Source organism: Alligator mississippiensis, chromosome 4, assembly GCF_030867095.1.
Source record: "Alligator mississippiensis isolate rAllMis1 chromosome 4, rAllMis1, whole genome shotgun sequence".
In the NCBI taxonomy this organism is placed as follows: domain Eukaryota; kingdom Metazoa; phylum Chordata; order Crocodylia; family Alligatoridae; genus Alligator; species Alligator mississippiensis.
Window position 1 is genome coordinate 108,977,031 of NC_081827.1, and position 13,693 is coordinate 108,990,723.

Below are 13,693 nucleotides of genomic sequence, written 5' to 3' on the forward strand. Positions count from 1 at the left end.
CCAGGGTCCTTACTCTGCTGCTTTCCTTACTTACTTTTGTCAGGATCCTGAACTTTATCGTCTCATGGTCACTGCTGCCATCCACTATTACATTCCCCACCAATTCTTCTGTTTGTGAGCAGCAGGTCAAGAAGAGCATGACCCTTAGTTGGCTGCTTCAGCACTTGGACCAGGAAGTTGTCCCAAAAGCTTCATACCGGATCCCTGACCAATAATTTACATAAAGTGCAACTCCTCCTCTTCTCCCCTGTCTATTCTTCCTGAACAGTTCATACCCATCCATGACAGTGCTGCAATCATGCATGCTATTCCGCCAAGTCTGTGTTATTCCAATCACATCGTAGTTCCACGACTGTGCGAGGACTTTCAATTCTTCCTGCTCGTTTCCCAGGTTCCGTGCATTCGTGTACAGGCACCTAACGAAACTAGCTGATTGACTGCCCTACTTTCTCAGGAAGAATGAGAACACCTCCCCTGTTGCCCACTCCCACTTGTGCTTCTTCCAGGTCACCCACTTACCTAACGCTTTTATCTCCATCCCTGGCAAACCTAGTTTAAAGCCCTCCTCACTAGGTTAGTGAGCATGTCCATGAAGATGCACTTCCCTGTCAGGTGGATCCCATCTCTTCCTAGCAAACCCCCATGCCTCTCCCAGGAGTGTGTGCAGCAACTGGAGCCCCCCACCCCCTGTACAAGCTGCCCATGGCTCCATCCTACCACTCACCCTGCTCCAGCTATGCAGCACCTGCCCCTGCCCCACTCCCTACCTCACCGTGGGGGGCTCAATCTGCTGCCCCCCCATGGCTCTTCCCTCCAACAGAATTACCAGCCAGACAGTCCTCTCCAAGCTGCCGGGCAGCACATTGGCAATCGGATCAGTATCAGCCAATGTGGCTGGTCAATAATTGGGCATCGGTATCAACCCAAAAAATCTTTATTTGTGTATCTCTAGTCTGGGTATGACTCTCTCCCAGCATGGCTAGATAGTGTCTAGTCTGAAATAAGTATGGGCAACTGGTGCCGCCTTAGCAGGGGGGGCACATGCCTCCTCCTGCGACCGGTCAGTGCCCACGCATGTAGCATTTAATCGGCCACTTTAGGTCTGTGTACCCGCTAGGACATTTTAAAGAACCCCTACAGGTACACATACCCCCAGCTGACAACCACTGACAGAAGTATTAAGCCTAAACCATCTGCTCAAAATAAAAAACAAACAAACAAAAAAAGAAAACAAAGGCTTTGGCTAATACATTTTCTTAACAAATGTTAAGTCAAAAAGAGAGGAAGCCCAGGTTTCTGTTCTGCAAACTACCACAGGTGGAAGGAGCAGAAGTGGCTGGAGAACTGCACCTTCTTTTACAGCTTGGAGTCTGGAATATTCAGAATTGCAAAAGGTACTGCTTCCAGAATTTCCACTGACCCAACTGCAATATCAGGCCATCTTTTAGTAGTGGAAATGCATAAAGCCTCACTAGAAAAACCAAAAACCTTTTTTTAAAAGGACACTAAGGTTTCTATTCTGAAATTACTTTTGTTAGTCTTATACCATATTTGTTCAGGTAAGGAAACAAAGGCAGAAATGGTGACTATTTTGCTTGAGGCAACAGAGGTAGTCAATACTGAGGCATGGGTAGCACATTCAGTAATTCTTGGCTCTGGTTCTGGTTCAGAGCACCAGATCATGTCTCAGAACATGCTGGGCATATTTGAAGTGTACTGCCAAGATACCGGAGCTTATTTAGAAATCCTCTAGTGAACTCATTTCTGTCAGCAAAGGCATGGTTTAAAAAGCCTCAACAAAATGGCCTGACAAGTAGAGAGGCTGAACAAACAATGTATTCTTACCCTCCGGTCAATTGGTGCCAATCCTGTATATCCTTCCAATTTTCTTTTCTCAGCATTGTTACTGGGGTTATCACAATCATATTCTACTTCTGGCTTGGACAAGTCCCGACAGAATGTGCAAATCCATTCTCCACTGAACAAAGGAGAAAGAAAACCAGACATTTCTTTGGACATATGACAAAAGTTACAGGTCTTGAGTAAAGGGTTTCCAAATACTTTTGGACAATTTTACTGTTTTATTTCTCTTGTATCAATTTTCTTGCAACCACAAGAAAGCCAGGATAGAAACAGGACACCTCTTTGGAAGAGGTGCTCACTCATCCCTGAAATTAGTTTTTTGGAATAATTGAACAACAAAAGTAGTATCTACTTCCCTCTGAGCTGAAAACATTAAACATGGCTTCACAATTTAAACTAAAACTTTAATGGTGGGTCCATTTTCTGGTTAGAAGGTAGACTGTAAAAGAAATGAAGAGATGGGGGAGTAAAGAGCACAAACAGTGGGCAATATAAATACTGAGCAGCATCAAAACAGAAAAATAGATGATGTTGTATCTGAAGGAGTCTATTTCCTTATTAGAAATATGAAAATCAGGCACTGGCTACTGGTATGCAATATATGGCACTGTAGTCAACCTCTTGGAAGAATGAAATTTCTTCATTCTTAAATCTCAATTTTTTTCTTGGGAGGAAACTACAATTTTAAATGAAAGAGCAAAAAAGATTTCACAACTGAGCCAGTTTTACTATCTGTCCTTTTCTGCCTAGTTTGTGATATCCTCAAAGTTCTGAGCAAACCTAAGGGGTTATCATTTAACTTTAAAACAAACCAACCAAATAGACACTTGCACCTGTAAGGATAACCACAAGAGGGCTAAATTGAACTGGCTTCTTTACAGGAATGAAGAGAACCAAAAAAATTAGCTTTAACAGATTATGAAAAATAAGTGTAACAAATGTGCACTGCACCACACATCTGATAATGCAATTAAGAACTTTGGATACATAATGTAGCAATTTAGCAAGTTTATGTTACTTGTTTATGTATGTGTATCTTATTAGGATAATTAAAACATTTCCACTTTTTGCAATCCCTACCTTAAGATAATGAACATTTCTAGAGCAAATTTCAGTTTTAACTCATGAGAATTAGTAGCTACTTATATGATGATATTACTTAGAGTACTTGAATCGAGATCAGGGGAGCGGGGTGCTAGCTGCAGTAGAGGGATAGCAACCAAAGATGTTATAAGATACCCACACAAGAAAGTGTTTAAATCATGGCAAATCATGGCCAAAAAAAAAAAAATCTCACCTGAGCCATAAAGATGAAAACAAGAAATTAAAACTTGTTATAAAAGAGGGGGAGAAGCTAAAGGAAGATTATTAGAAGGGGAGATGTGTAAGGGAGAAAGTGCACTATTCAAGATATGAAATGGTGGGGGTTTGGATGACAGCTGTGGGTGTCTGTACAAAAAGTAAAGGGTGGGTTTTAGAAACATTAAACAGGAGGCAAAAGATCCAGAGATTAAGGGAGAGGAAGGAGTCAGAGGATTCTGAGACTATTAGCTTGACTGACTGAAAGAATGGTATATAGTCAACACTGGCAGATAGGATGTGATGCAGAGAGTTTTAGAGGAAATAATCAGGAATTCAGGTTTTGGTCACATAAAATTTGATTGCAAGGTAGTTGGGTGTTATCATCAGAAGATGTCAAAACAAATAGAAGATAAACATAACAACAGAGACAGAAATGTGCATATCACTGACATAAAGAGGAGCCAAAGTTTTGCAATCACATGAAGTTAACTTGAGAATACAAAGGGAGAAGCAGGAATGTAAAGTGGGCTGGGTGTCATGGGCTTGAGGTACATGGGATTTCCACAGAGATTTGGAGAGTGGAGGAATGCCACCTGGTAAAAGAAACATTGAATAAATGATCAGGGAAATCTGAAAAGAGTCAGGAGAGGATAGAATGGTCAGATCACTATTGTGACCATTATTGTTAAAATACAGACAGACACGGTAGAGTAGAGGTCCTGGTATTTAGCAGACTGATAAGGATCCAGGATGCACCTGAAGAAGAACAATTCAGGACAAAGATTTGCAAGCCGTGAATAGGAAGAGGAAAACGGTCCATAGCTGTACAAGCAGGTGGAATCAATGATAAGAAACAGGAACACATTTGTAATTTGAGAAGAACAGGACAGATGTTGAAGAGGAGGAAGAAGACTGAAACAGTCTTTATCCCATTCGGGTAATGCTATGGCAGGTGCTGTGTTCAGCAGGTAGAGATCAAGTGAAAACCAATATTAGTGACTGCAGTTCTCTGACTAAAGAGGGCTAAAAAACATTATGCATTAATTTCCAAGAAAGGCCTAAAAGCACTGCAACTGGCTTTTTGGATTAGCAAAAGAAGAGGGCCCCACAATCTGAAGTTCAAAAGGTAAAACGGCATAATAATAGCATACAGAAACTAAGTATGGTATTCAAGAATCATCTTGCTCAGCCATGTGTAAGCAGAGGTGAGAAATGCAAGATGTTGTAAATTAACCTTCTGTGAGGTTCTTAAGGGGTCTTGGACTTCAGGGATGGGGCAAGCAGTGGCAGGGCATACTGTTAAATTCTGGGAATTAGCAACAGAGAAAGTGATAGCTGTGGTAATCCCTGGAGCTTCCTAAACTGATACAGTAGCAGTTAACACTGCTGCTGGAGATGGATCCAGGTCTGCCTTGTAGTCTAAATGAGTTTGACACCCCTGCTCTGCATGAATTATGATGCAGTTGTGATACTTTTTAAAAAAGTGATAAACCAACACCAATGATAAAAACCCTAGTATTTTACACAAAATCACTGTTCAAAGACCAAATGATAAGAGATATCATTTAACATTACCTAAGTCTTTTATGCAGGACTTCTATACTAGAGTCTCACAAAAAGTGTTATTTTAGCAAAGTAACTATGAAATACCAAAGAGAACAATAAGACTACAGTAAAAGCTCTGTTGTCTCCGGCATCCCCTGGTAACGGGGGATGCCAGATAACAAAATATTCCGGTTAAATTGAGCGGCCCCAGCTGCTGCTTCTCCCCCCGCATCTGGGGTATCCCTCTGCTCCTCCCATGGCATCGCTGTCCCTCCTGCTGCATCGCTGCCCGTCCCGCAAGCCCCGCGCAGCCTGTTACGCCCCCGGACCACGGGGGCTCGGCAGTGCAGGCTTTTTGCCCCCGGCCGTGGAGGCTCGGAGAAACCGGAAGTGCTGCAGTAGGCACTTCTGGTTTCACTATTTTACAAGCCAGCATGCTGGTTAGTAAAGCATGCCGGCTTGTAAGATGCCAGATAGCACAGCTTTTACTGTATTTCCAATTACTATCAGCACTACAGAGACAAATTACTTCATACTTTCTGAACTTTCAAACTGGACTGAGCAAATTTAGTACCTGGTCCTTAACAGGCAAATCTAGAAGGTCTATAGACATAAATCTCACTGTCCAGAGCATGGAATGAGGTAGTAATTATCTCAACACCAAACACGATGTCCTACAGTTGAACTACAGCTTTGTTTAATACTGTACCAGCAGATCTTTTTCTTTAAACACATTCTTTGGGTGTTTTTTTGCATTTAAAAGTTTCTGTTGACCTTAAAGACCCTGCAACAGACTAGTAATTCTATGGCCTACTTTGGTAGCTCCAGATAATAATAGATGGCCTATATAAGTAATTTTGTTTAATTGCCAAGCAAGTACAGTATTTTATATTGGTTCTTGCAGCAGCAAGAGTTAAAAGTTACAACTCAAATTTCACTATATATTCTGACAAGCATTTCTTATGTGATATCTTTTAATCGGACCAACTGTATAGCTGGAATAGAATTAGACACGCTGTTGAATGTAAGACATTATTCTTCTTTCAGTTCAGCCTGAAAATTAAAAAAATAAAAAGCAAATCTATCTGTGTAGTGTTAGTGGTAATTGGAAATAGTGTTTAGCGTTCTCACTGGTATTTCTAAAGTTAGTGTACTAAAACAACACTTTAGCCAACAGTCTGCTATTCTGCAGTCTTGCAATGTCAGTGACCTGAAGAAGAACTTGCATTCAAAAACTTGTCTAACTTTATCCCAACTATACAGTTGGTCCAGTAAAAGATACTACCCCAAGAAATCCTTGCTTTTCACAATTTCTAGTCCATTGTGACCACGTCACTTTTACGCTAATAAGTAGCCTGGCTTTCACTAACTCAAATTTCAACTGTAGTCATTTGAAGCTGAAAGTTTCTAACTCATAACCCCAAAATTATTCCTTTTGGGGAAAAGGTGGATGAAATTAATTAGGTAACTCTTACCTTGGAAAGTTCATCAGTGTAGGGACATGACAAGTAAGGTGGAATACTTTTGGACATTTCTCACAACAAAGGAGCTCCCCTCCATTTTGACACACTGCACACCAGTCCTCATTGGGGTCATCCTCTTTTCTGCTATCCCCAATGTGAGAGGCACCTATCCATGTTGTCTTTCCATTAGATGTGCTCTCCTGAAGTATCCTTGGTTGGTCACCTGTGCTATCTGGAGCATCTGTTCTTAAAACAGTTTCATCAGAAGAGGAATTATGATTGTTATCCAACAACAATGAGGTAAGTATGCTTCTTGAAAAGTTGGCCTGTAGAAAGAGGCAAAGACAACTTAGAGGTATGTGCACACCCTGTTGTTGGGTAGATTAGCAATACAAAAATATTAAATAAAATAATGCTTCTTTTTTCGCTCTGTTTATGTAACATATATATAGTCATGTCCCTTGTGATATCTAAACAGGAGTTATTATTGTTCTTCAGATTTCAGCCAATCAAATATAGACAACAGTAAAACAGGACCACAACGAGTTAGCTTTGAAATTTAAGAAGCCTCCAATAGAAAAAAGGATACTGTGTTTTGATGCCTTACATGTTTAACTTCCCAATACTGAGTATACTACTCAAATTAGAAACACCTCCAAACATGTCCTGAATCAAAGTTAGTGTCTGCAGACTTCTCTCTGTCTCTCGGATCTCCAGGGGCTGACAGCAGTCTGATCATTTCAGTTTTTCAGGCAACTAAATTTAACTATAAAATTTAACTTTTAAACATTAATAATATTATGCCCTCTTTTTAATAAGGCCTAAAATCCCACTCTAACAAAATACAGTTATAATTTCTATCTCCCATAAGAGCAAGTTATCCTCCACACCAAAAACTCAAAGGAATTTTTTTAATTTTTAAATTTACATTTCGAGGACGGGATTCTTCATCTGTTTCTTGTTTTACTATGACAATTGGGAAATCATAGTTCTCACTTGGTGCACTAGATTCCTGTTTAATCCTGATTGGCTCCAACATGACAACAGGGACTCTGTGGGTAGAATCAGCTCCAGGTGGTCTGCTGGATGAGCCAGAGCTGTAGAGGAGGAGGATGAAAAAGAAATAAGGCACAGTAAGAATGTATATCATCTGCATGGGGATGGTATCTGGAATCCATAGATTTTACAGTATTTTCCATTCTCCAGATTCTGTGCAATCCAGCAAATTTCACCAAGGAACAAGTCCTAGCCGTGGTTCCTACCTTTTTTGGTTATTTTTCATTGGGATTACAGTAATGTCTTTTTTCCCCTTTATAAATACAATCCTGAAAAGAATTAAAGAGTGTGATTTCAGAACAAATCTCTATGTCACTATACTCTTGGGCAAAACCTATAATAAAAAAAGATATACAAAACTGAAAATACAGAACCCAAAACTTTGTTTGTTTAGCTGACGTATATACGTTCTGAAATCCAGCGATTTTATCTTAAGATAACCATACAAGTCCTCTACAGCATTTACTGCATAAATGCAATAGAGTAACAGTAGGTTTGGCAGGATATGATTTTTACCGATAAGCACAGATAAATATTTATTTCACCTCATACTCACAGACCAATAAAAAAAAAAAAAAAATACATTTCCATTGATAATAATCAAAATGTATGGAAAGAGAAGGTAAGAAAAATGATGGGTGATACTGTGTAACAATAGGGGGAGCAGACCATGCTGACTGTAGTTTGCACTGAACTCCCAGAAACCCCAGGGGACTGGGAACAAAGGAAGAGAAAATGACAAAGCAGATGAGGGGCTTTGTATACTTTCACTAATACAGACTCTGCTCCTCACACCCCCTGAAAATTTAAATCGCTAGAAGTTGAAATAAATGTTTAAAAATAAACTTCAATATTATCTGTTGAGATTATTAAAATAAAATAAAAATCAAATTCTGCCAAGCCTAATTAAGATATAGACTGTTACAAGTATTTGGATTTCTACATCAAGGAGTACAGCCATACTCAGCATGAAAAATTCTGTTAGCTGTAATGCTCTAATTTATTGGAACATATTAATGTCTCTGCTCCCTTTAGGTAATCCCGATTAACCCTATTTTGTTCATTAATATTCCATCACTCCTGGTATACAACTTTTTGCAGGCTCTTTCTCTAAATATCCAGTGCTTACTTAACCAACTGTATTATGGCAAAAAGCTCTTTAATGTTAATCCTCTTGTAAGGCTAATTCCCTAAATCTAAAGTCATTTATGGTTCACTGAGGAATTTCAGGTTCACAGACTCTTAAAAATACAACTGAGATTGTCCTGAATTTTATATCATTATTTACAGCATATGATTATAAAAACAAATATTTGAGTTTGCTATTAGTTTCATGGCTACCGCTTTAATCTACTATTTAATCTTTCATGTGCTATTAATAAAACCAACATGAAGTGAGTATTCTAGGCCTTGACAATAGTATAATAAAGGCACAAGAACGAATTTCTCAACATCAGCAGGGCATGGCAAATTTCATAATTAATTACTGGTAGAAATTAACAATAGGTCAGGCTGCACACACTGTTGCTGAGACTGAAGCTATGCTTCCCCCTCCCCCAAATCTACTCTGCTTACCTGCCTCTACTTCCGACACTAGAAGCACTGGGTGAGCGAATTGGAGGATGGATATTAGTCATGCTTACTGCTCCTAGAATATCAGAAATGAAATTAGAAATAAGGACAGGTTTGTGCAAACAAATTATCTTACACTTGATTTCTAGTTCAAGAAACACAAAGGGATTTCTATAAAAGTTTTCATTTTTAAGTTGTGATCACAAAATCATAAAAAAGAAAGGGCTGGAAGGGAACTCAGAAGGTCATCTAATTCAGCTCCTGGCTCAAGGAAGGAATATCTCCATCTAAACAAGCCAAAGAAATCTTTGTCCATTCTGCACTTAAAAATCTTTAGAAGCTGCCCCACTAGGCACTCAAGAGAAAGAATTAGGGACAGGAGAAAAGAACAAACTCAGTCGAATGGATGCTGGCTTGGTGCAGGCTCTGGGTTCTAGACCCCTGCTTCCAGTAGGGCACAAATCTCATTGCATTACTCTCTATCTTTATTATCTAATAGCTACTGAATGCAAGTGGCAGGAGCACAGCTTCAAAAAGACTGCTGGAGAATTATGTGAGTAATACCTAAACTGTGGCACAATGGTTAGAGTATCATGCTGTGAAGTCAGTCAGAAACAGGTTCAAATCTCCTCTGAGTGGGGAAAGCCTAAAATAGGTCCCAGGGCAAGTATCCTAATCACTTGTCTATAGGAACTAAAATATGGGAAGGCCCCTTCTTCCTCTTCCCAAATAGCACCCACAAACTGCAGGTTTCTGGACAGCTACATTATGTACTGCATTAGCAGATGAGATGCGAATACATATCTGGAATGGGCCTGTGTGCCAGCCCAGCCAATATACAGCATACTGCACACACACAGTCTACAAAGTAGCATGTTTGTGTGTCCACACTGCAGGGAGAATTGCCCCTTATATACCTTTGTGCCATTTAAATACACAACGAAAGAGATTTCTGTTCCTGGTTTTCTTTCTCTCTCTGTCATTCAGCTTCTTTCAGGGCTATCTTTTGCATGTCCATAGAATTCCATCATTGGCCCACATTTCTCCTGCACTAACTCCTTTTCCTGAACAACATATCTGCTCACGTGGCTGCAGCTATCATCAGGTAGCAAACAAATAATATTCCACAAAACTAGCTCTCCACTTCTCATCAATTCTTCATCTCATTCTTCTTCTCTTGGATGCCTTGCCACAGTTAGTTTAATGCCAGTCCCAAATTTGAATTTCATCACCAGCTACTTAATTCTTACAGTCACTATAGATGCTACCCCCTTTCCTTCACATAGACACTTATGTTTAAACTTGGCATTAGCTTTTACTCTATCCTCACTTTGCAGCTTCACATGCAAACAGTGTCTAAATTTTGTTACTTTTTGCTCCACAATATTTCTTAAGTTCTGGCCATTCACCTCTGTCTACAATGTTAAGCATGAGCCAGGTGCACATCTCCTATTTCCTCTTTTTCAGCCTTCTCCCTTACCCTGAATTTCCCAGCATTTGAAATGGATTAGACCAGGGTTTCTCAGCCTGTGGGTCATGACCCAAAAGTGGGTTACAAAAATATATGAAAGGGTCACTAACAAACTTTAAAAATGGATTCTCCTTTAAAAGGAGAAAAACATGGGAAAACACAGGTTTCCCCTTTAGGCTGGCAGAGTTCCAGCCTGCAAGGGACTGTTTGGGGCTGGAGGAGTAGGAGGAAGGCAATCAGCCTTGGGGGTGCCACGTGCATGTGCACACATGGACATGACAGCCAGGCAGTGTAGAGAGCAGCTCCTGCAGCTCACTGCAGGTAAGTCTATGAGGCGGGGGGACACAGTGCATCCGGGGGGGGGAGCACATGACCCTCCAGATTTGTGTGCCCACAGTGGGCCCAGGGCTGCAGCCCAGCAGGCAGGATCCAATGTGAGAGGGCAGAGCGGAGCAGCAAGACTCATTGCTGCTGCCACTCCCTCACCAGCTGCAATGCCAACAGCACAATGAGTAACAAATAGGGTGGGGAGGGGAAGGCCCTGTGCTGCCCTCACTTCCTCCCACTGCCAGTCACTTGCACATTGGGCTGTTGGTCTACCCTACCACAATGGCCTGACTGCTGCTCCCCTTCAGGCCATGCTCTGCCCCAGGGGAGAGGTGGGGTGGCGGGCAGTGCAAGCACCCTGAGGGGAGTGGCAGTGGCAGGCGGGCCATGACGACGGGGTAGAGCTGCAGCCCAGTGCACGAGCAACTGGCAGTGGGAGGAGGTGAGGGTAGCACAGCCCTCAGCCCCCCACCCCCCCTGTTACTCCCAGCACTACTGACAGCAAGGTCCCAGTGGTGGCAGCAATAAGTCTCACTGCCCCACTCTCCCCACCTGCACTGGGTCCCAGCCACTGGGCCAGAGGCAGCTCCTGCCTGTGCCAGTCTGCCTACTGTGAACACAAAACTGGGGGGCCACCACCCAAACACACTGGAGGCCCAGGGGCAGGTGGCAGCGGGTCAAGAGTGAGGGGCACCAGCAGAGCTGTGGAGGTGGGGGGCTGTGGGTTGGAAGTGAGGGGCACCAGCAGGGCCAGGGGGCTGTTTTCTACTTAAACTATTTACTGGGTCAGGACTGGCCATCGATGTTTACAAATGGGTCCTGGTAGAAAAAAGGTTGAGAACTGCTGGATTAGAAGACAGTTATAACGCAGTAAAACAAATGAACATTTTGAGATCAACAAGTAAAGCGTTTCATATGTTTTATTCCCTACTATATCAGGTAAACTGAAAGTCATAGTGAAACCAAGTAGCTACCATACCAGAGAGGCCTGGAGATGGCACTGATGAATTTGGAGACTGGACAGTTCTGTTTGAAAGGGGTTTTGGCTGTGTATGCTCTACAATGCCATCTTTCCTCACAATATTGTCCAGTGTAATGTTTCCCGAACAATCAATCTAAAAAGATGAAAAAAACCCATCAACATTAGGATAGAATCTTTTGTATGTAGACATGGTAAACATTATTTTAGTTTGCATTTCCAAACCCTCTTTCAACGTGTTCATTTCATTTAGTGTGAAACTGATCAATTCACAAATTACCTGATAAGACGCTACCCATGTTTCACCTGTGCTTGAGCACATCCAGAGGTCATGCATATTCAGTAAAACCAGACAAAGGTCAGTTAACTGGTTGTCTTTTCAGCTATGACACAAGAATGATATGTTTATTTTTTTTTAGACAAAGCTTACTCTAATGCACTGTATTTACTCAAAATTAAGTCAACCCTGAATGTAAGATGACACGCCACTAATTAGATTCTATATATGGAAGATTTATAATTTATAATTTTCCAGGTATTTAATTTAGGCCTGTGCAAAGTGGCTAGGATTCACTTTGGATTCGGATTCGGGCAATTCGGGGGACAGCGATTCAATTAGGTGATTCGAATCACTGTCCCAATTCAATTCGGCCGAATCTGATTCGGAGATTCAGCTGCTGCTGAATCAGCTGAATTTCCAAAATCAGCCAAGCCCAGCAATGGCTGCCCTGACCACCCCAGCTCCCGGCACTTGGAAGAAAAAAAAAAAAAGTCATTACTCACCAGGTGCTGACAGGAGGGGGACAATCCCCACGCTGCATGGGGGGCTCTACATGAGCCCTCTGAACACTCCCCGCCCCTGCGGCTGCCCTGCCCGCTGTGACTCAGGCTCTTTAAGGAAAGAGAAAAAACCCAGACTCACTGTTCCTGCTGGTGGGGGGCAGCGATCCCCGCTGCCCCCCTGCCATGTGAGGAGCCCCCCGAAGCCCTGAGACTATTGCAGGAGCGGTGAGTCCTGGTGGTTTATTTTCTTAAAGGGATGGAGCTGGGGTGGGCGAGGCAGCTATGGGGGGGCTGGGGGAGTGATGCGGGGCCAGAGGGCTTATGGAAGAGCCCCTCACATGGCATGGGGCAGTGGGGATTGCCCCCCTACCCAGTAGCACTGGTGGGTGGGGGCTTTTTTTTTTAAAGTACTGGGAGCTAGGCTGGGCAGGGCAGCCATGGGGGGGTTGGGGGAGCAGGCAGGGGTCCGGGGGGGGGGTAGAGAGAGGATGGGGCGTGGCCCCCTCCCCCTTCCTCCCAGGTGCCCCTCCCCCACCCCCTACTTACCAGCTCCTAGTCCTGCTGCAGCCACCAGGGACTGTCCAAATCAAAGCTCTCCAAATCTTTTCTGAAGATTCAGAGAGCTTTGAATCGATTTGGACCTTTTAATTATTCGCCTGATTCGATTCAGATTGAGATTTGGCTACCAAACTGGGCCGAATCTCCGAATCGAATCATCACCTGAAGCTTTGCACAGCCTTACTATTTATCAGAGGGTTGTCTTGAATTTGTCCATCTCCCACTGCTACATGAGGGAAAGCAGTGGCAAGGGAAATCAGGCAGTCCCAGTGCTTTCTACCCCTGAACTTCCTCCCCCTGCAGCTCTGCTGTCTTCCTTGCTGCCACCAGGACACCCCCCCCCCCCAACACACACACTTATTGTCAGATGCTGCTAGGGCTCTGTTTCCTTCTAGAGCACAGCACATGGAAGCTCAGCCTTCGCACTGGCTAGAGTTTCCATGTGCCTCATGCCAAAAAGAGGTAACCCAGCTTGAGCCATAGCCAGAGGGTGTTGGGGAGGAGAGGGGTTTGGCAGGTGGAGCAGAAATACAGAAGGGAAGCAAAGGCTGCGGGGAGAGAGGGGGCAGCAGCAGCAGGCAGCTGCTACAGGTCTGACTGGCCCCATCCCAGGTTCAGGGCCGAAGTCAGAGCTGCAACAGCCACCCCTCCCCCCCCCCGCTTTGTATGCAACTCTAAGACAAGCCCTCCCACACCCCTTTGGGGAAATACTGTAAAGCCTCATCTTAGATTTGAGTAAATACAGTAAAAACATCATTTGCTTTGACTATTATA

General features: G+C 42.8%; 1 protein-coding gene across 5 annotated transcripts in view; it reads right to left on the bottom strand.

Moving 5' to 3' along the window:
- The window catches only part of TRIM24 (tripartite motif containing 24), a 110,352-nt gene that overhangs the window by 12,358 nt on the left and 84,301 nt on the right, over positions 1 to 13,693 (bottom strand). For 4 of the 5 annotated variants that reach the window (XR_009461754.1, XM_059726457.1, XM_059726459.1 and 1 more), the window contains exons 12-17: positions 11,579 to 11,714; positions 8,805 to 8,877; positions 7,436 to 7,498; positions 7,102 to 7,270; positions 6,186 to 6,499; positions 1,846 to 1,978 (exon numbers count right to left, since the gene is read on the bottom strand). Coding sequence is in view for 4 of the 5 variants with exons in the window: in XM_059726457.1 (XP_059582440.1) it covers positions 1,846 to 1,978; positions 6,186 to 6,499; positions 7,102 to 7,270; positions 7,436 to 7,498; positions 8,805 to 8,877; positions 11,579 to 11,714 (888 nt within the window). In the remaining variant the exon portion in view is untranslated. The remainder of the gene's footprint in view (positions 1 to 1,845; positions 1,979 to 6,185; positions 6,500 to 7,101; positions 7,271 to 7,435; positions 7,499 to 8,804; positions 8,878 to 11,578; positions 11,715 to 13,693) is intronic. The other variant, XM_014606554.3, reaches the window with a different exon arrangement.